Here is a 22,876-nt window from a genome sequence, read left to right on the forward strand (position 1 = left end):
AGTTTGGACATTAGACGACATTAAGATTATCTTGTTGAACAATACGTTTTACATTAAGTGCAATTAGAATTTCATTTAAGTTGATATTATAACTTTTAGTGTTATAGCGTAATACTAGTATGTATGATACAAGCGAATAGTTTAATTCAAATGTAGAAAGATATTTATATGACTAATTTCTAATAAAGGTTTGGCCAAATATGAGAATGGTCAATCATTAAGTCAGTCACAGCGTTATCGTGATATGTCAGTGTAAATATCAATTATAATGTGTGAATACTTTTACATATGTTGACGTAAATATCATATTTCTGTGAAAAAAGTAAAACTTGAGTATTGGTCAGTTTAATTAAATTTGTTTAACAGAAGTCCAGACTGTAAAGGACAAGCTAAAAGTACCACTTGGTACATGTATACGTGTTAAGATTGATACTTTTTCACTTACATGCTAATTTGTTGTTTTACCAGATCTAATAGATCAACAATAATATACGGGTTTTCTGAGCGGTGCAATTACTTGATTAAAAATAGGTCACATTGGTGATCATGACCATAAAATTAGACTTGTTTGTGATTTCGAGGATGTAACCTAGTTCGACCAGTCATGAAAGAAGCGCATACGTATCTGATGCGACTCACTGACTTACATCCTTCAGCTTATCAATACCATAATCAGTACGCATTCATACAGATATGTCATGGGGTGGAGCTGTTTCTTAGATTCTAATTCAACAAATCACATGATGTCAAAGATTTTAAATAAGATCTATATCAAGATCGTTTGGAAATTTCAAGGAAAGTTCCTCTTAAAAAGTATTCATATCAAAAAATATACCAACATCGATTTCGCTACTTGTGAGAATATTGTAAATTATTATTGTATTATTATTATTATGCCGCATTTATATAACACTCTTTTCATGTACATGTACACGTTCAAAAGTGCTTCACAGTAAAATTGCAAAAATACAAACAAATACGCATACAAAAATAATGCATTCCACATTAACAAAAATCATAAATGTAAAACATATAGATTGAACAAGATAAACATGCATACATATTTGAAAGTATTTAAGTGACCCTAAGATGAAATATTGTTCTACGCCGTTTTATGAAAAAGAAGAAAAATAAGCATCAATGTATCATTCAGTTAACAAAATATTGTACAAAGAAGTGGGTTTTAGCAGGTTTTTAAAGCAGCTAGCGTGTCAGCTTCACTGATCTTGATTGGAAGGGAGTTCCAAAGCTTTGGAGCAGTGCACGAAAAGCTACGATTAACATACATAATAGTTTTAGCTTTCGGCATAACCAGTGACAGCGTGTCTTGTGATCTTGGGTTTCTGACCGGTTTATACACTTCTATCATGTACTTAATTTAGGCAGGGGTGTGATTGTGTAAAGCCTTAAAGGTTTAAGTCAGAACTTTGTACTGCACCCTGTATTTCACTGGCTCCTTCAGAACTGGTGTTGCGACGGGGTGTCCTAGTGATGACGCGAGTTGCCGTGTTTTGGACATGGTGCAACGTTTTAAGTGTGCTGTTTGGAATACCACTTAACAAGGCATTACAGTAGCCTAACTATGAAGTAACCAGGCTGTTGATAAGGTTCTTTGTGACATCACTAATAAGATACCGTCTGAATTGACCTATTGTGCGAAGTTGTACATATCCAGCCCGGCACACAGAGTAGACTTGTTGCTCCATGTTCATATTGTTGTCAAGTACTGCACCAAGATTCCTAACACATTTTGTGGATTTTATCACAGAGTCACCAACCTTCATAGAGACATATTCAATGTACTTGGAGTTACGCTTAAAAGTGAATAGCATTACCTCCGTTTTATCAGCATTATGCTTCAGCATGTTGCAATGCATCCACGAGACAATTTCAGCCAGACAGCTCCCAATGCGGCAGAAAAACTCACTTCTAGCTACAGCCTCTATCGGCTTAAAGGATAGGTATAATTGAGAGTCATCGGCGTAGAAATGATGAAGACCATGACGTCTGCATATGGCACCAACGGGTTTAGTGTACATGATATAGTTCTTTGGACCAAGCACTGATCCCTGGGGCACACTGTATTTCATCAACATAGGTGTCGACAACTCAACGTCAACGCACACAGTTTGATAGCGGTCACTAAGATATGATGACATCCATGCAAGTGCTTTGTCTGTGACTTCAAAATGATGTTCGAGTCGGTATAACAGTGTTTGGTGGTCAGTCGTGTCGAAAACTGCAGACAGATCGAGTAGCACGAGGACTGTTACGGAATTTTGGTCGAGATATGTGGGGATGTCATTCTGTACCTTTATCAAAGCCGACTCTGTTGAATGAAACGTTCTGGAGATTTTTATATGATTTATTTTACCTCTTCTGTCGTTGTAGGAGCCAAATTAATAAGACAGTTTGCTACTTCCTGGTGTTCCCGCAAGAATATTGAACCACTATCACTTTGGTTGTGTGAAATAATGACATTCCTAATGTTTTCAATTTTCCTGTTTTCATTTTTCTTGTACACTTAATGCGTAAGACAATGAATTACAAAAAAAGTCATATTTTATTTTCAGAAATAATTCAATTAATATCTCCATGAACATACAGGTATACGCTGTACCGTAATAATACAAAATAATCTGGAAACTTCATAGAATAATTTTTAAAAAATTCAACTAAAAAGTCGTGACAACATGATACTGGAATTTTTCACGTAGTGCACGTTGTACGGGCAAAGTGGGCATAATTTGGTGAAAAGTGGTGATCATAAAAATCATAAAATAAGAAGAAATATGGTTTGTTTCTTTCGTGAACACCATAATCATGTATTGACTCGTGACCGCGCCACTTGTGAAAATATTTCAAATATTATCAATTTAGTGAAATATATTTAGATCTTACTCAGAAACAATTGAGCAAATGTAATATAAAAGGTAAGCAAAGATTAAACATTCCACTACAAAAGACTTAATCACGGATGTCTATAGAAACGAAGTATACGTCGAGCAGAAATCTGAAAAAATAGCGTTAATTGATAACGAATAGGATGATCTTCATGCAAATACAATTTACGACTCAAGCATATGCTGAAAATAAAACTTTAACACGCAATTCATATACATGTTAATTCTTATACATGATAACACGGATATTACTTTGCACATTCATGCTATATAATAACGAAAATTGATTTTTTTTAATTACAGTCAAACCTGTCTATAAAGACTACCCTTGGGGGAGCCAGAATATGGTCTTTATTGTCTTTATTTACAGGTTAAAACTGACTTTAGAGTCAGGTGGCCTCTGTTTTGGGGTGTCTGTAACACAGGTTTGACTGTATATAATAAGGATTATTAACCTCGCATTGTAATAGAATGTAAACGTTAAACAATATAGAAATACGTCTCTTCTTTAGTGTTTGTGATAAAATCGAAGAAAGGTATATGAATATAAGAACAATGTATATAATATCGTTCAACAGGAAATTATTACAGTTGTGTAGTACACCTTCACCAATCAGGAAGCAATGTTTTACTTACATTGAAGCTTTTCAATAGATATTATAACATATTCGTAACTACAACATATATTGAACTGTACAAATATGGGAGTACCTGGTTTTATTTTTGGCGTTGTATTATTCATACTTATTCAATTAAGTGCGGGTAAGAAAGTTTTATATTACATAATTATGTACTTTTTATTTCTGTATGATGAATTTTGAATACTTTTGAATACAATGATCCACTGGATTATACAATTTATCATCTATTGCATGCAAGGCCTTGTGATATTTATGTATTTTATGTTTAAAGTAGTATAAGGTGTTAATAAACAATTACATTCGTTCTCCTTGAACTAGTTCATATGTAGAAGTAACGATAAATGAAACATCTTCAAAGTTAAATGTCAATACACGAGGACCAACGAAATGAGACCTCTTGCATATTTGATATAAATATAGGTTGCAGCAACAATGAGATTGTTGCTGTACATTCCCTGTAATTCTTCTACGATTCGAACTGTTCGTATGTGCTGTTCCTATAACAGTAGTCATTCAAGTAACGGCGCAGATTAAAAAATTCGCAATATAACTATGAAATAAATTCGTCGCATATGCTCTGGTAAAGCCTTCTGGAGTCATATACTTGACGGAATGCTTAATTCTGGCCGCTAGGTGTACAATATCTTTCATACGTTTTGATTAATATTTCTCCATTTCTGGTAAGTGATACGTGAAAGATTTTTTCTTTATAAGTTTATATTGAATTTTCCAAACTAACATGCAGTTCGAAGCGAATGTTTATACATTCTGTTTCAGTTAGTAATCATTACCTGCACAAGGAATAGAAATTAATTTGTCATTGTGCACTGGACTTTTGACGTAATGACGTAAAACAAATACGTCGTATCAAATTTGATCTTAGACAAAAGCATTCCCTAGTTATCTGGCTAAAAAGTTCTACTTTTCCGGGTCAATGTGACCTTGACCTTGGACCTATTGACCTCAAAATCTATAGGGGTAATTTGCCAGTCATGGTTAACCTCTCTCTTTTGTTTCGTGATCTTAGGCCCAAGCGTTCTACAGTTAACGATTTAATTGTTCTAATTTACTGTCACCTTGACCTTTAACCTACTGAGCACAAAATCAGTAAGGGTCATTGGCTGGTTATTATCAATCTCCCTATTAAGCTTCGTGGTCCTACATTTAAGCGTTTTCAATTTATCGTCCGGAAACCGTTAAATATTTCCGGGTTACTGTGACCTTTGACCTATTCACCTCAAAGCCAACAGAGAACATACGCTTGTTATGAACAACCGCTAGCATTCATGATCCTAGGCCCAAGCGATCTCAAGTGATCGTCAGGAAGCTGTTTAACTATTCTAGGTCACTGTGACATTGATCTTTTATCTACTGACCTCAAAATCAATAGGGGTTATCTCCTGGTTATGATCAACATCCTTAGTAAGTTTTGTGATCCTAGGCCCAAGTATTCCCAAGTTATCGTCCGGAAAAAAGGAAACCGTTGAACTGTTCCGGTTCACTGTGACCTTTTACATATTCATCTCAAAATCAGTAGAGTTGATGCCCTTGTCATGATACCTCCCCATCAACTTTGATTACCCTATACCAGAGCGTTCTTGAGTTATCATCTGGGAACGGTTTGACTATTCCAGATCACTGTGACCTTGACCTTTCACCTGCTGATTTCAAAATCAATAGGAGTCATTTGCTGGTCATGATCAACCTTATTAACTTTTAAGATACAAAGCCTAATCGTTTTTGAGTCATCATCAGGAAACGGCCTAGGCCTAGGCCTAATCGTTCTTGAGTTATCATCAGGAAACGGTTTAACTGTCCCGGGTCACTGTGACATTCACTTTTGACCTACTGACCTAAAAATCAATAGGAGGTATCTCCTATTTATGAGTATTCTAGGCTTAAGCGTTCTTGAGTTATAATCCGGAAACGGTTTTGATTGTTCCGGGTCACTGTGGCTTTGACCATTGATCGACATACCTCAATATCAATATCCGTATCACCTTTCATGATCCTAGGTCAAAGCGTTGAGTTCTTGAGTTCTTGAGTAATCTTCCGGAGACTGTTTAACTTTTCCGAGTCACCGTAATCTTGACCTTTGACCTACTGAACTAAAAATCAATAAGGGTATCAATCTTCCTATCAACTTTTATGATCCTAGGCGTTCTTGAGTTACCATCCGGAAACGGTTTAAAATATTCCGTGTCACTCTTGACCTTTGACTTACAGACTTCAAAATGAATAGGGATTATCTGCTTGTTATGTTCAACCTCCGTGTCAACATCCATAATCCTATACTTAAGCGTTCTTGAGTCATCATCTGGAAGCGGTTTAACTGGTCTTGATTCACTTTGACATTGACCTTTGACCTACTGACCTTAAAATCAATAGGGGCATCAACCTCCCTATCAGCTTGTATAATTCTATGTCCAAACGTTCTTGGGTTTTTATCTGGGAATTTTTCCATGTCAGTTCGACCTTGACCTTTAATCTACTGACTAAAAACCGATAAGGGTAATCGGCCTATTATGAGCAACCTTTGTATAAGCATTCATGATCCTAGGCAAAAGCGTTCTGTAGTTATTATGCAGAGACCGTTTACTTGTTCCGGAACACTGTGACCTTGACCTTTGATCTACTGATCTAAAAATCAAAAGGTGTCATCTGCTGATCGTTACCAACCCTCCTATTGTAGTTTTGTGATCCTAGGAATAAGCGTTTTCAAGCCACTCGGTACAAATTTGAGTACCTGCACCAGTCACGTTGTCTCAATATTGCATATTGCAGAGATGCTCCACATATTTTATGCTTTCGTCAACGTTACAGAAAAAACTTGCATGAATTCTCCTAATGAACATCCCGTCTCGCGGTCACGGCAATGTGCACAAATTAGGCGAAATGTAAACAAACAAAAACAGAATGCAAAATATTCACAGTTATGCAATTAAACTAGAAATGATGAATGAAATTCATCTTGTATATGCTTTTGAATGTGAAATCATACATTGGTAAACATCTGTTGTGTTTATTTAATTCATTCTGCACATTTATGCTGCATTTACAGATTTTAGCGTACACGTGTGGTAAAACGACGACTGACATACACTTTCACATCAGCCAGTCAGAATGGTTTTGTAATCTAGACCGGAACTTCAACAGGGAATTTCAAGCAAGTTTTTTTATTGTGTAACGTTGAAAAAACTATAAACTACGCGTTGTTTTTCTAAGATAGTAAGTACTGAAGAAATTTGACCAGTACACAATGGATGATGAATTATCGCGTGTTTAATATCACGATGAGGATGCGTACACCGGATATTGCCATTAAGTGATAAGGTATTTTCCGAAAACGTGATTATTTTTCGTCAACAAGGTAAGTAAAACCCCGATTTACTATTGTATTATACTACTACAGAAGAAAAGAGCACTATTTTTCTTAACTAGATACTGTGTATATGCTGTCACAAGCGTAAAAATGAGTCAATCTTAAGTAGAAATGCTAAAATTTGTGACAAAACGACTAGTTTATCATTTGATAAATGCATGCCGTAAACACATTTTTCCCGATGCCATAACCTATTTGCATTGTCGGGAAAATCTGAATCGTACGATTTATTTAGTTACATACAAAGAAAAAATGTGCAAAATTTCAGCTTTGTAAATGTTCAAATGACGGAGAAATCGGTGGTAAATGAGCGACGATGGTGTACTGTGTATTGATTTTTCAAAATTATATTTGTACTGTGTATTGCAGTTTGGTGTACTGAGTATTGATATTGAAAACGTGCATAGTTTCAGCATTTATGGTTATTAGATAGACAAGGCATGTAATTCCATTGGCTTAAATGATGGAATGTCTTTTTCTGTTTGCAGATGAAATTAGACTTCACAGCGAAAATCACAAGCACCAGTTTAAACACTGATATTACAACTTACAATTACAGCGGCATGCCAATAGTCACTTCGAGAAACTATCTAAAGACTAGCCATTACCGAGTGAAGACCCAGCCGTGAACTTTTATAATAATGTAACACAGGATATGATGGCGATAAGTGTGGAAAATGTCTCCCCTTATAAGAAGAGCAAACATGAAAATATGTTATCCTTTTGCCTTCATACTACAAAGAGATATAAACCTTGATCAATAGACGACTTTAATCGATTATGGTGTCAATACTTCAAAGGTCAAGGTCGTAAAGGCTTTGATCCTTTAAAGTTGTTTCTCCTCAATAACCTTAGACTCATTTGACGTAGAACCTTCGAATTAGCTTCACTTTTCTTAAAATAACCCTATAGTCAACGCTATTTTAATTGCTTTAAATGCATTGTTCTGAAAGGTAATTAGCTCACCGCTTGCTTTATACGAAACAAAATGGGTGTCATATGCACTGAACAATTTGTTTTAAAAGTAGGAGGAAACAGTGCCATGTATTATTCTTGAAATATATTTTGCACACTTTATTTGCAAGATATATATCATTTCTATGCAAACAGTTCGTTATCACCTCCATGTAATCAACTTCCTTGACCAAAATAGCATATGTATTTTCAAGGTCAACTTCGATCTATAACAAGCGACCGGGAATTGACTTGAAGATCATTCCGACTTTTCATGTATTGAAACTGTTGATTGTAAAATAATTATCACCTTTGGTTTAAACATATTTATTCCCAACAATATACATTATTACATTTATATACTAACATTACAAGTGCAGTTGGTGGAAAGGATTAAAACGAAAGACAAATCTTATAGAGTTCTTCTACTATCTTATTATGATCTTTGCTATCTTATGAATTTGTGTTTCCGTTTCGAGTTTGTTTAATAAATATTTCAATGTACATGATTATTTGTTCTTTATCAAAGTAATAATGGCTTTTACAATATTGCTTGTCAAATAATGTTTGGTAAAAGAAATCTGTCACAACAGAACCTATTTCAGTATCAATGCCAAGTCTTATGTGGAAGTAATGTACAGTAGTGACATTTATGCAGTAACTAGCTGCTTCCTATAATGTCAATAAGTATTCGTCTGTCTTGCTTTTCCCTTTCCTCTTAATTTAGCGACAGAAATGCGGTCTCTGTTATTCACGCAGTTGTATAACTATAAAATCATTGAAGAGTTATTACCCTGCTCTTCAGAACAACTTGCAGTCTTCATTATACCTCATATTAACCAAATTGTCGATGAAAACATTATGCGACGTCAAGAAATGTAGGAAACGCTAAAATTAGTTAAAGAAAACGTTTCTTGGCAAACAAACTGATTAAAGGCTATTTATTTATCCATCTATTTTGTCACATTTTTTCATAGACTGTATATCAATGCTCTCCGAAAACCTTGTCTGTCCGTGGAATTGCACTCTGTGTAACATTGCAAGTTCCATGTACACCGCCGTGTATGTGTCTCTAGATTATATTATTGTACTGGTAGCATTGTGTCAATGTTGAGTTCTGCTAGATGGCGTGGTAGGTAGCGTACATTTCCACTGCCGTCAATGAACAGGCTCCTCACCATTTGCCCAAATCAAAGGTTTCTTTCTGTTGCAAATTGTTCCCTTTTGTTAGCGTGTTCCTTTTTGAAACATGTCTGTCAATATTTTCTGAATCAACAGTATATTTTCTGCTTTATTTCTCAGCATATGTCTGGTGCTATCTATGTAATTTACCTTTTTGCGGTTTTGGTCGTTAGCGTACTATAATATTCTCGTCATTTGGGCGGTGTTCAACAAAATGACATACAATGGCCTTAAATTCGTTCGTCAAGCCAGCCAAAAACACACATAAACAAGTTGAATCTGCAACGAAAAAAATCACAATGGAGTATTTATTAGTAGGGTCGGGCTTTCTGCAAGATATTGAAAGTAAGTCTTAGTGGCATCCCAATGCAAAATTTTAAAAGATACCTTTAACTGTTTTTGAGATAATTCATGTTATATCAACTTCAACAATGCTCAGTGATAGAATAGAATATATATATCTACATTTACAACTGGTAAACATAACAAAAAATATTGTCCCTGTTGTACTATGGTGACTGTGAGTTACGTTCTGAGCTTATTACATGAATTACAATAGAGTAAACGCTATAAATATCAATGTAAAAACATCACGTATCTTCAGGGCTAAAGAAATTACTGTTTTGTACTTTGAAAAGGAAATGATTATGTACATTTTGTAAGATTAATTCTATAGAACTCCGTGATAATGTAAACAATACACAATACAGTAAAATGTGATACAGGTCAATACACAGTACATATACTTGCAATACTCAGTACGCCATCGACGCTCATTTATCATCGATTTCTCCGTCATTTGAACATTTACAAAGCTGAAATTTTGCACATGTTTTCTTTGTATGTAACTAAATAAATCATACGATTCAGAATTTTTATCACAAGACAACAAGTGACGATATCGGGAGAAATGTGCCCCCGACCTGCATTTATCAGATGATAAAGTTGCCATTTTATTACAAATTTTAGCAATTCTACTCAAGATTGACTCATTTTACGATTGTGAGAGCATATACACAGTATATAGTTATTAAAAATAATACTCTTTTCTTTTATAGTAGTATAATACAATAGCAAATAGGTGTTTTACTTACCTTGTTGACGAAAAATAAACACGTTTTCGGAAAATACCTTATCACTAAATGGCAATATCCGGTGTACGCATCCTCGCCGTGAATATGCAAAGTACCCATTTACCGGACTGCGTGTTTTAGGTATGAAATGCGCGATTTAAATGGGTTAGTATAGTTTCCCGTTCATGATCATGGTTCTTATACCTCGGGGTAGGGTACAACACGTACAGAGGCATTTTCTTTCTGGTCTGGTGCCAGTGGTCCCTGCATTTCGTGTTTAGTAGTCGCACTTGACAATTGCAAGAAAGAAACCATGTTTGACGAACATAAAAAGCGGTCGGACATCATCTCGGCAAGTAGAGAAGTCGAGCAATAGTATTACTGTTTCAATTCCTTTAAAAAGCTTTTGTTTAGAGAGTTTTTGTTGATGTTTGACGAGAATGATACTAAGTAGTTTGTATATACGCGTAACGAAAACTTCTATGTTGTTTTTTTTTGTAATATATGTCGTATTCAAAATGATATTTTGTCTGACGTTTGTCATATATCAAAGTTCAATTAAAGAAAAAGTCCATGGTATCCCCTACTTAAATCTGTTTTTAAAACGCTACAGAAAAGAAAAAAATGCTTAAATATCTAGGATTAGATATCTACCATTATGTATTCTTAAAACTAACGCATGCGCGTTTTAACCTTTAGCTTGCTACCCCTAAAGACCTGTCCATTTTCGAAATTTAGCAAGTTACAAGTTAAATCATCAAAATATTTAGCCGCACCATGAGAAAAACATACATAGAACATTCGTGCAGTCTGGCTAGAAACCATGCTGTCAATTTCAACGCCTTTTGCAATAAGAGAAACATTTAGCGAACAGCATGGATCCCTACCGCGCAGACTGGTCTGGATCCATGCTGGTAGCAAACGCACTATGTTGGTTTTCTCTTGAAGCTGCTTAAATTAAATATATTGTTAACATATAAGAAATTTCATAAATGCAAATCAAACATTTGCGATATGATAGCTGTTGATTAAAATAGCGAGTAAAATTTTAGGATATCTACTTAGTATATATAATTTTTTAACATTTTAACATTATTTATACTAACAATGTACTTCAGTAAAATGAATTACATTGAGTATGTAATTAAAAGGTCCGAGAAAATCTTGAAACATGGAAAAAGAACACTTTCCTGCCACAGGCGACGCTGAGATTCGAACTCACAGACATGAGGACAGATATTCACTTTGCTGCGTTACGGATAATTCACGGGCGACTCTATGAAGTTGATACCAACAATAAAGACTGTTGCGTTAAGAGGGGCCGTTATTGATAGATAATCTTGATACATTTCAGGTCAGCTTTCATTAAAAGAAGATTTAAAGACACTTAAGGAATGTGATATTAACAATATTAACTTTAACTGTAGCAACAACGACGAAATCATCGCAGTGCAGTCTCTAGAATTTTGGTATACTCCTGAATGCGAAACTGTATGCTGTGAATACAACAGCAGTCACACTAAACAAGATCCATCCTCAGATGACATTCAAAATGTCCACCGAATGTGCTCTGGTAAACAGTCGTGTTCTCTTAACTTGGATGGTGAGCGTGAGTTTGGCTCTTTTGGTGGACAAATACCAGTTTATGTTCTCATACAGTTTCACTGTATCCCTAGTAAGTGAATGTTTGATATCATGTTTGTTTAACGGAATATCAGTCAACCTTTTATCTTAACTGAAAAAGAATTATATAAAAGACGGTTAGTTAATCATAATAATTTACAGGGTAAGACTCATTAAGTTTCATACACAACATAAAAATCTTCTTTTCGATTAGGCCCTCTAACAAACACAAAACATTCACTCGTACAAATGAAAATGTCACATTCATTCAATTGAGCAGAGTTATACAGAAGATAAACACGTTAACAGTCATATACTATTGAAGCTCTACACTGTATTAATTAAAAGAAAGTCTCTAAGTAAATATTTAAATGAATAAACTATGCTTCTCTTTCTGATTAAATAAGGTATATCTTTCCAAATTTCTGCTGCCATAAAAGAAACCGAACGCTGAAGAAAATTTGCTTTAGGTCGAAGGTGTCGTACATCAAAATTCGTTATAGTATGCATTGGATGCCAAAAATATATCAATGTGCAAGCTTATTTTTAATGCTTTATAAAATAGAACGCTAATATTGTATTTCGCCCCTGTAAAAATATGTTCATCGTATATTTAATGTTTGCCCAAAACTAACAGCTTAATTGCAGTAACGATTTGCTATATAGGGCCCATTTTAGCATTTTTGTTTTATAACTGAAATTGAAACTCTTTTTGATTAATCACCTATTACTATACAAGCATGTATTCAATTTAAGTGTACAATAAGTTTTAAAACGTTGAAATGTCATAATAGTACATTAGGATAGTCGTAATATATTGAAACTCATATTTAGTAAAAACTACATTAATCAAAGTTAACATTCAAGGAAAAACATAAAAAAGCTGGTTGTTGTAAAACAATGCACCTAAGACCATGCATAACAATCTTAAAAGTAAAATGTCTTGAATCCTTTTTAAAATATCTAAGGAAAGGATTTTGTCTGTCTTGTATTCTAAAGTATATCATCCGACAGTCACAGACATGCAGTACCAAAACTTCTGTCATTAAAATACTTATTGAACTGTTCAACATAGCATCCCAGTGTATAGTGGAAAGACCTTTTACCTGGCTTATTTAGATAATACTGAGAAAAAAGATAAGTTAAATAGACTGGAGCATTTCAACCAGAGCAATCGAAAGAGAGAAATTTAATTCTAATCCTGGTTTTAATAGGTGATCAACTTAGTTAGTACAAGGTCTATAAGTGCAACTTCCCCATCGCGAATGATGAATTTATACAAAGTTTGTAAAATCTATTAAATACAATTTTTTAACAGGAGCAAGAAGAACGTCTGTGTGCTCAAGTGACGTGGAGCTAATGTCAAACGGACTTCCGTTGTACCTTACAAGCGAAAACTTCCCGGAAGTGGCAACTGGAGATGGCACATGCTCGTGTTTGTTCTCATCATGTTGGTCAAATATAATTCTTTATGTTATTGATGTAGACTTAAATCTTGATCCGGGAAATTGTGAACAAAGTATTCAAGTTATGAACGGCACTAATGCAGCTTTACACGAGATGAACTGTGAAAGTTACTATGACAGGAACGATATAACTGTAACTAACCTGAACTCTCGCTACTTCAAAACAAATTCCATTGACAATTCAACACAGATCCAAGAAGGTTATTTTTTTCTTGGATTTGCAGGTATGTCACAACTGACAGTTCACACATACATCGGTTATATTTTATTTATTATTTTTTTTATTGTTTAGTTTATTTTGCCATACAGAGAATATTGTCACTACCGGCGATAATATATTTCGAAAACTGGAAACGAATTCTTGAAATTACGGAAGAGATCTTGTATCTTATACAGCATAATAAATCCTTACATAAACACTCACAATGTATATAGAAACTAAGTGTAACAGCATATGCATTAAGCAATCAATCATACCTTGTACAAAACATGTATTTAATCAGATTCAGAAACTGAAAAAACGGTTTATTTTTACATTAAATAAGGTTGTAGTCTGTATTATGTAACTGCAGCAGCTGAGCAGTTGTAAACGTTTTTACATCTGAAATGTTCGTTGTTGCAAGAATTTGTTGTTTTCATGGAATTTTATTTTTCGTTTATATTTCAGCTTCGGATCAAAATGCGAGCTTCATCACCCTTACTTGTCAGGATGAGTCAGCGTCCAGCATGTGTATTGGTAAGCCTTAGCTGACGGGCATGATTTTAGCGAAATATTTCATGTCTCCTCCAAACTATATTTTTGGGACTATACAGGTATCATTTTGTCCCATCCGGTCTGTTCCTGCCCTGTCACGTCCGATCTCTGATTTGTAAACATATTTATGCATCGGATTTGAACAGTTACTTTACATAAATCAAGAACTGTAATGTATTTACACATCAAGTCAATTTAGATATTTTATTTTTTGCAAAGTTAATGCCTCGTTTGGACTCGAAATGTGAATATTGGACTTCGAAAATGAGATTAAAATATTGTTTCCTGATACCAGTGAAGTTGTATACAAACTTTTAATTTTGTACATGTCGATAAAAGACGCCCTATAACAAAAAAATGTTAGCCTGTAGAAATTGTACAAAACTGATTACATTTTTCTAATGCTTAAAATAGACCTACCATGGAATATTTTTCCTTGTTCGATGGAAGTTGAATAATGGACATTTTATTGATTGATGAAATGTAGCTTTTTTCCAGACAAACAATTCGCAGATGCAAAATAAAGATCAATACGCAGACAATGTTAAGATAGCGTGTACTAAATCTTTTTTGAAATCTGACCCGTTTTAAAGGAATGAAATAAGTCGAGCAAGAAATGCATATTGTAAGATTTCCCGTTACATGAATTTAAGAACACCATTCGCTCTGACAGGAAAATGAATGTTATGTTTATAATGTTGTTGTATCCATATACGATCTCAGTAAATACTATTGGAAATGAATATCTTATTGGTAATGAAGAGAGACAGACTAAGCTAGTACACAATATGTAGAGTCAAGTAGCCTAATCGAGGAAATATTCCTAATCACAAATTTCTGTTTTCTTATAAATACTTTCCTTTTTGGTTTGCACATTTTTGTTAGTTTTATGAAAGATTATAGGTTGATTTTTCACAGAGCACTAAAACACAGCCTTAGATCCACGCATTTGCAAAGTAGGCCCACAACAAAAAGAAGCTGTAAAGGAAAAATATTAAAGACATTTAAATATTTTGCATAAGACTACGTAATACCTTTCTTCAGCTTCTACAAAAAGAAGTAAAATAGATTTTAAACGTTTCTTTTCGTAATTAATGGTACTATTAAAAGCGCAATAACAACGTTTATCTTGCCTCCTACAAGTTTCTTGCATTTCTATTGGTCAATAGACGTCACGTGGAGACATGATATATTCCAAATCCTGCTAGTACATTTCAGATATGAATTTTGATTTAGAAAAATGGCTGCCGCTTTGTTAATTTACAAAATATTAGATTATAGCATGTAAGTAAAGGGCAGTCGGCAAGATAAAATCATTACACAGCTTGTTGGTGACAGGATACGGGATATACGCTGTCTCGAAAACCCATATCAGGATCGAGCTTCGCTCTCGCCTGATATGGATTTCCTCGGCAGCGTATATCCCGTATCCTGTCACCAACAAGCAGTGCAACTAATAATACACACATACATCCGGGTATCTAGTATTTCAAAACTAAATGTTAGTGAGTTTGATCCTATTTAAACATCTTCCGTCATTCAAGACAGTACCTTAGGTGCTTTCTTTGACAAATGATAATATAACAAGTTCCCTTTTTGAGCAAAAGATAATAAGTCTTAGGGTAGTTAATGTGAATGTACTGTGAGCAACGACGATTCTATCAAGCAATAAATGCGGCCTGTGGCCGTAGTACTATTATTTTCTATGTCGCTCGAAGCCTTGGATATCCCTTCCGCAGCCGTAACGTGAAAGTGCTATTAGCGTCTGATGGCCCTTTCACGCTTCCGTAAAATGTCAAATTAGGTACTCTTATAGTTCATAGAATATAGAAACTTATCTATCATGTAACTGCAACTTGACTCGTCACGTCTAGGGATGAACACCATCTGGGGGTTTTCTTAATTGATTTCATTATCTGCGTGACTAGCCTAATTCTCATACTAAAATTCGGTATATAGTATACAAATACCTTTGTTTTGTATCACTTTTGTGGAATAATCCGGTTTGAACGATTGTGACTATAATAGTTTTCTCCTTGTTAAGGTATCGCTGTAATAAAATGACTTTATGTGCAATTTATTTAAAATTATTACGGGTTGAAATAATGTTAGGTCAATAATCGACATTTTTTTAACTAGCTGGTCGCTTCGCATCCGACAACAGAACAGTTCCGAATAGCACTGGTTCGAACATTCAACTTTCCACTAGAGTCGGAGCCTTACCTGCTAAGCTTATATTTATTCGTCAAATCAGGAATTCCCAAGGAGCAGGAAAAACAAAAACTACACTTCTGCGTAATGTCAACCGTATAAACATAAAAACATCTTTAACTTAATGTTTTACTTGAAACAATATGAACATTCCTGGTCATTTAAGCCATCAACTCCTTGTTCTACATGATTACTACAAATGATTAACTGCAGAATATTTGATACTGTTCTCTCAAACAGCTAAGTTGGGTATATTGTATTAAATTGTTTAAATCCTATAAGCTGGTTTTGGACTGTACTGAATTATCGACGACGTTTATTATCATGTAGATCTAGTGTGAATCTAGGGTTATCATTGGTATATCTTTAGCGTAGTAGCTCTAAGAGTGATATCCTTCAACAAGTTGCCTATGCCATTCACAAACTTCAGACTTTATTCATAAGTGTTCGTGTATTAGTACATGTCTATATCAAGCAAAATAAGGCGAAAGTTTGATGAGTTTATTTCCAACGTGCAAGAGCATACCATTTCCAGTAGTTACTGAAGGGTAATTCTCGTCCGTAAGGTACAGCGGTAATTATCCCTGCGACATTATCTCTTCATTCGAGCAAATTGGTTTCACCCTTGATCCTGTACACACGAAAAGTTAGAAAGTTGTCAACCGATGAAATGTTTATCTAATTAAGTTTAAATTCCAAAATCATATATACTCGTTGGAATGCATAAGTAAATAAACGCCTCAAAAGTTCAAAGACTATTCAAATTGTTATAGAATTTTATTTCACATTTTTGTATCAATAATCTAGAGATAGTATGCTGATCAAATATTTCAATGACAGGTTATATGTATAATGTGCTGCTCTTGTTAACTATAGAATTCATTGTGAAAGAGTTGTACATCATTTGACCACGGACCAGTTAGTTCTACTTCGCAACCATGTATTGAATGTATTTGAAACAGTTTAAAAAAAAAAGCTTCATTTCATAAATATAGCTTTTGTGTACTTAAGAGTTTCTCTCCGACATGCATAAAAAGTAATTGAGTTGTATAATGCTCTTTTGTCTTCCTGTAATAGCCGTCTTGGCTTTACAGTAACTTTCACAATGCTTCGTTTTGTTTTTATTTGAACTGGACACTTTGGCTTTCATTAAAGAATAATCTTTCATAAAGCTGATAGACTTGTTTCAACTGTCAAGAAAGATACTTTATGAAACAATATTCTCTATATTTACATGCAGAAAAAGATTGCATTTATTATCTATCCTGTTTGTTATTTATTTGTAATACAGAGAAAAATGTTATTGTCATTCGACGATTTCCAAAATATAGATTACCTTTCAGATTGTGGCAATGTACCTCGGATAGCAAATGGTATGGTGACACTAGTAGATAATCAGAATACAAAGTACGGTGCCTTAGCAAATGTAACGTGTTCGGAAGGATTCGAATCTGACAGCAACAACATTACCTGTTTAGTTTCAGGTCAATGGTCTCAAATTTTGTGCACATCTAAAGGTGAAATACTGATTTAGTTGAAACTGTCATGAATATTCAACACAAAATATATCAGCAAGCAAAATAAAATGAAAGCAGACTAGGTTGACTGAACCGGCTCTTGAGAGGGTTTTGGTTTTAATTAAAGCTGTCATGAATGTTAAAAAAACTATTGATGGCATGGGACATACCCAAGCAAATTAATAGCAGGCTTTGTTGGTCATAAGAGGTAATGTAATGTGCAATCCCCACTTTTGTAGTACTTTAAGTCTACGTAGTTGTCGCTCTTACAAAACATCTTTCAAATTGTATTTATTCAAAATTGCTCAAAGGGGCCTAACCAATGAATTGTTTATACATGATTCCGAAAGGTCAGTGTACAACTTCTACTGTTACAATGTATGTGTTATTAAGTAATATATATATGGGGCGTTCCATGAGAAAACCTGCATTAGTGACAAAAATTTCAAAATTTAGATAACAAAATATTCATGAAGAACATTCTTTTATCTTTCAAATCTGAAAATTTGATGTAATTGTCTTCACTATCTTAAGAGCTACAATGTTTTTAAGTTAGCCACCGAGGGCATTTTGAGACATGACGTTAAGAACGTCATGAAAGCAGTATGACGTTGTTGTGCATGGCGCGTATTTTTCAAGTCATTAATGGAACAAATTATAAGTAACACTTACTTAGCATCATACATTTAAATATTAAGCAACACTTTACAGCGATTTTAATAAAAAATAACTTAACCGTATATTTTGGTTTCATCACAGGCCATTTATCTAAGCACCTCTATATTTTCATGACGCATAGGTGCTTTGAAATTTCCGTTGCCATGACAACAGAAACAACATTTATATGAAAAAGATGGTAGAATTTTGTTTGTCTCAGATGACAGATGCACACTACATTAGTTTCTAGCAAATGTTTTGTGTTCTGTATATTTTCATTGTGCATGCTATATATTTTAACATTTGTTACAACTACATTTTTGAAAACAATCGATCTTGGCAGAATGTTTAATCCGTACATACACGTTACCTTTACAATATAAACTTCCTGTAATAAGAGTTTTGAGTTCATTTGATGGGTATATGACTAAGATGTGTTGTCTTAATAATAGGAGATTCAAAAGCGTATTTCTCAGTAAATGATGTACATGTATTTAAATTTTGCCAACAGTTATATACATATACAAATATGTGCAGTTTATGTCCGCACGGATTGATATATGTAAGATGTTGACATTTGTAAATTAGTAAAGCTGTGTTCTGTCCTCTCTTTTGATTTCTTACTGCACGGCTGTAGATTGTGGAAGCATAGCAAGGCTTGATAACGGACAAATAACATTAGCATCCGAGAATGTGACCAGTGTTGGAGCTATCGCAAATGTTGCATGTGATATTGGATATTCAGGTTTTCATATCTACTGTTTTCTTTTGCTGTATTTGCATGTTCCGTCAAATACTATATATTTCATTAAAAAAAATAAAACTTGTAATTGAGAACATGACTATAAAACAAATTTAAAGTTGAAACACCCAGTTTTATTTGCTTGTTCATGTAAATAAAGATGGAAATTTTCTCATCTTCCATGAGAGATTTTGATTTCTCTGGTAGAACTGAGTGAACCTTTAACAGCAAAAATAATCAAAAAAAAAAAAAAAAAAAAGGTTTTGACCATTACTTATCTGTCAAAACAAATAATCATAACGACATAATGTTATTATGTCTTTTTGTAATAGAACAGTCAAATGTGTGATGGATTTGCATAGCCGTATTAAAAAATAACTTGTACCATCCTTAAACTATCTGACGTAGAGGTGAAGTTTCCTTGATGTAAGACAATGATATCGCACATGTCAGCTTTCAGGTTAATTATCATTGTGTTTATTTTGAATGTTAACATGTTTTGTATGTTAACATATGGTATAAACGTCAAAAACTGTGTGTGCTTATAACTGAAGACAGCCGGCGGCAAAACTACAGATTCATATAGTACTGATGAAACTTCTGTATGAGATTTTGCATTGAAATGAAATGACTTGTAATCCATGGACAGCAATAATGGAAAAATGTAATAATAAAATGACATTGAAATCATGTTGGGAATATAATTTATAAATACATTTTCAAAGCAGGAAAACAATCATGTAGTCTAAGTATCTAAAACCAATCGCCTGAAGGGCAGTTTATATACAGTCAAACCTGTCTATAAAGACACCCTTGGGAAAGCCAAAATGTGGTCTATATTGGGAGGCAGTCTTTATTCACAGGTTAATCTAACTGTAAATATCAAAATGGGATACTAAACATGCGGTCTTTAGAGCCAGGTGGTCTCTATTCAGAGGTGGTCTTTATCACAGGTTTGACTGTACTTCATTGTGTACGAAAGAGTGGCCATTTAAACACTGACTGACTGGAGAGACCAGTGAAAACAACTACGTCATTCCAACTATTGTTCTAATCTAAATAACGTAAAGTAAATCCTGCATAATTTCAATTTCCAGACAAAAAGGCACTATTTATTTTGTAATGTTAAGCTTTATTTATTTTGACATGACTTTTATAAGTAAAACAAAAAATATCGACAAGTATTATAGAACAGACTAGCCATATCTTTAAAATATCTTTACCTTTTTACGAACAAACATCATTGTTAAAATTTAATGTAAATCTATAGAAATGAAGGTTATTTTTCTTCTTTTTTATGAGGAAAATCCTTTCTTGAGTACAGCTTTAGTTAAAAAAATAAGAATATAGTTCATAAATATAAGCTTACATTAATCATTTAGTCTACGTTTTAAAGTTTATAGCTAGTCCATCAACAAAATGATTATGCAACTTATATTCTGTTTGTTTTTAGACATTATCTTACTCATACAAATCACAGAAAACAGCTAGAACCATTAATATAGTTGAGGACTATGATTCAAATAAAAGAATTATCTAAAATATGATTTAACACGATAAAGACATTTTAATGAGTTTATGAGCTATATTGTCTGTTTTTTGTTGAATTTCATGTCTTACAGACTGACGTTTGTACATACGACAACCTTGCGATGCTGTAAGACCACAATTGTTCTCATAGGATATACTCAGGCCCAGACGGGCTCCTAGGTAGAATCACCGGCGTAACGCGAGTCAGCAGGATGGCTTCCTCACTTGACGATCCTATCAAAGTCAATGCCAAAAAGATAATCAATTCAAAATCAGTGACTTAAGAGGCCATTAACTCCTTAATTTGAGCTTTGGTTTTGTCCTTTATTTGTCTGTTTATCCTTAGTTCAAAGTAAACCATACCGTAGAAAATACACCGTCAACATAGTTAAGAGCATGTACAATTAAACATTGAGCATCCAGATGAACGTCAGAATATCATATATGTGATATATAATAACCATAAATCAAAATTATTTAGTTCATCATATGTAATGTGTCAGTCACATTACACCGTATAGCGTTAACGGACGCCAAACGAATAGAAAAATTGCGGCAGATAGTTTTCCGATGACAAAAGACATCCCCTCTGCTGCTCGGTGCTCTTGCGATCGGTGTATGGGGCGCATAAAACGCACAATGACCTCAAGATTTAACGCATATATATAGGACGAACAACGTTCAAATGACGGATATCACCGTACTAGTAACGGACTTGCACGGCGTAAAACGTTAGCGCAACGCATGAGAAACTGACATAACGTTCTTTTCAGTTATCGTCCATTTAACATACGTTACATTCGATGTATGTCCGGTAGCAGTCCGGTCGTGAATGAAATCTACCGGAAAAGAACGAATGCGAACCAGTCAAGTACAGAATAGGGAACGCACGAGTAAGACCAATGAAGTTCTGCCAGAAAATCAACAATGTAAAGAATCGAATAATGCTGTCAAACCTGATGAAGTTCTGCAAGAAAAACAATACATAGAAACGAATGTTGTTGTTTAATCCGAAGAAGTTCTACCAAAAAATCAACAATGTCAAGAAACGGATGTTGCTGTCAAAACCGATGAAGTTCTGCCAGAAAAGGACCGATATGTTGATGCGATGACTGAGAAAGTTCTGCATGAAAAGCAACAAGGTCAGGATTCTGATGCCTCTGCTCCGAATGACAAACTATCAGACAACCAACAAAGTCAGGTTTCGAATGTTGCTGGGGACACACAAGAAAAAGAAAAGCCGGATCAGAGTTGAAGTCTGAATAACTGTTGTTATAGAACGCAACCATTTCTTAAATATTGCATTACAGTTTTAAGTGTGATTGTGTAACATTTATTAATGGCAAAGCTTTGAATAAACTTCCTTAATTTAAATGTGTTACTTTGACATACTACACATGTACATAACAGTTCAGTTTCTATACTACATACATCAGACTGGTAAGTGTGCAGGAAAGGAATCCAATTGAAAATTACTGGTAAAATGTGTATATTCACCTTAAATGGGTATTATGACATTGTGTTCTGGTTTCCTATGTGTCTGGTTGAGAGTAGCACCGAAACAATTTATGTAATAATGCGACTCACATTTTAAAATGGTAGGTGTCCCAGGGTGACCCTAGGGGCAATAGTTCAGGCCTGGGCGGGAACTGTGTCAAGACCATTGACCTTCCATTAGGTAGTTTGATGTTAGAAAGGTTTTGAACCCATATCAGTAAGGCAAGTGGTTCCAAGTCAGCAACGACTATTACCATTTGACCAAGTAGGCTTCGTGTGTAATACTTGGAAAAAATAAGACTTGAATAATGAAACATAAACTCAGTGTCATAAAGTAAAAAATACATATTTCACCGGAATTTAATACGATACTAAACAAGTACCAAAACTGAAAAATATTCTTATCGAATGTATGAATGTATTTTGCTGTTGTAGATATATATTCGAAAGATGTTAAACCGCTTTGTCTACGTTTGAGGTTCTAAATTTTGTGTTATTCCTAAAATGAAATACCGGAAGAGTACATTTTAGAGTAAAATATTAGATCTTTACAAAACTAATGTGCCTTGATCTCATTAAAACTAATCTTGAGTAGCCTAAACACTCATAACAAAATACTTTTCAGTTATTGTATTTCGTTTCTGATATTACTATTTTAATTGTTATATGTGTCGTTAAACTGACCTTTTATTAAATAAATGTGTTTAGTGTTTGTGATTAGATATAATTTGTTCCTAACTATTG

The 22,876-nt window shown here is 34.2% G+C and overlaps 2 protein-coding genes across 2 annotated transcripts in view; both read left to right on the forward strand.

The window, feature by feature from the left end:
• LOC123551035 (sushi, von Willebrand factor type A, EGF and pentraxin domain-containing protein 1-like) overlaps nucleotides 1-22,876 on the forward strand; it is a 102,618-nt gene that overhangs the window by 46,748 nt on the left and 32,994 nt on the right. The window contains exons 28-30 of the mRNA XM_053540053.1: nucleotides 11,490-11,744; nucleotides 13,077-13,448; nucleotides 13,892-13,960. Coding sequence (XP_053396028.1) covers nucleotides 11,490-11,744; nucleotides 13,077-13,448; nucleotides 13,892-13,960 — 696 coding nt within the window. The remainder of the gene's footprint in view (nucleotides 1-11,489; nucleotides 11,745-13,076; nucleotides 13,449-13,891; nucleotides 13,961-22,876) is intronic.
• LOC123551036 (uncharacterized) lies at nucleotides 3-19,285 on the forward strand. The gene is made up of 5 exons (XM_045339661.2): nucleotides 3-3,665; nucleotides 11,490-11,810; nucleotides 13,077-13,448; nucleotides 13,892-13,960; nucleotides 17,533-19,285. Exons 1-5 carry the CDS (start codon nucleotides 3,605-3,607, stop codon nucleotides 17,721-17,723), a joined length of 1,014 nt encoding a protein of 337 aa, XP_045195596.2. The 5' UTR covers nucleotides 3-3,604; the 3' UTR covers nucleotides 17,724-19,285.

The sequence above is a fragment of the Mercenaria mercenaria genome, chromosome 4, assembly GCF_021730395.1.
Source record: "Mercenaria mercenaria strain notata chromosome 4, MADL_Memer_1, whole genome shotgun sequence".
Classification (NCBI taxonomy): domain Eukaryota; kingdom Metazoa; phylum Mollusca; class Bivalvia; order Venerida; family Veneridae; genus Mercenaria; species Mercenaria mercenaria.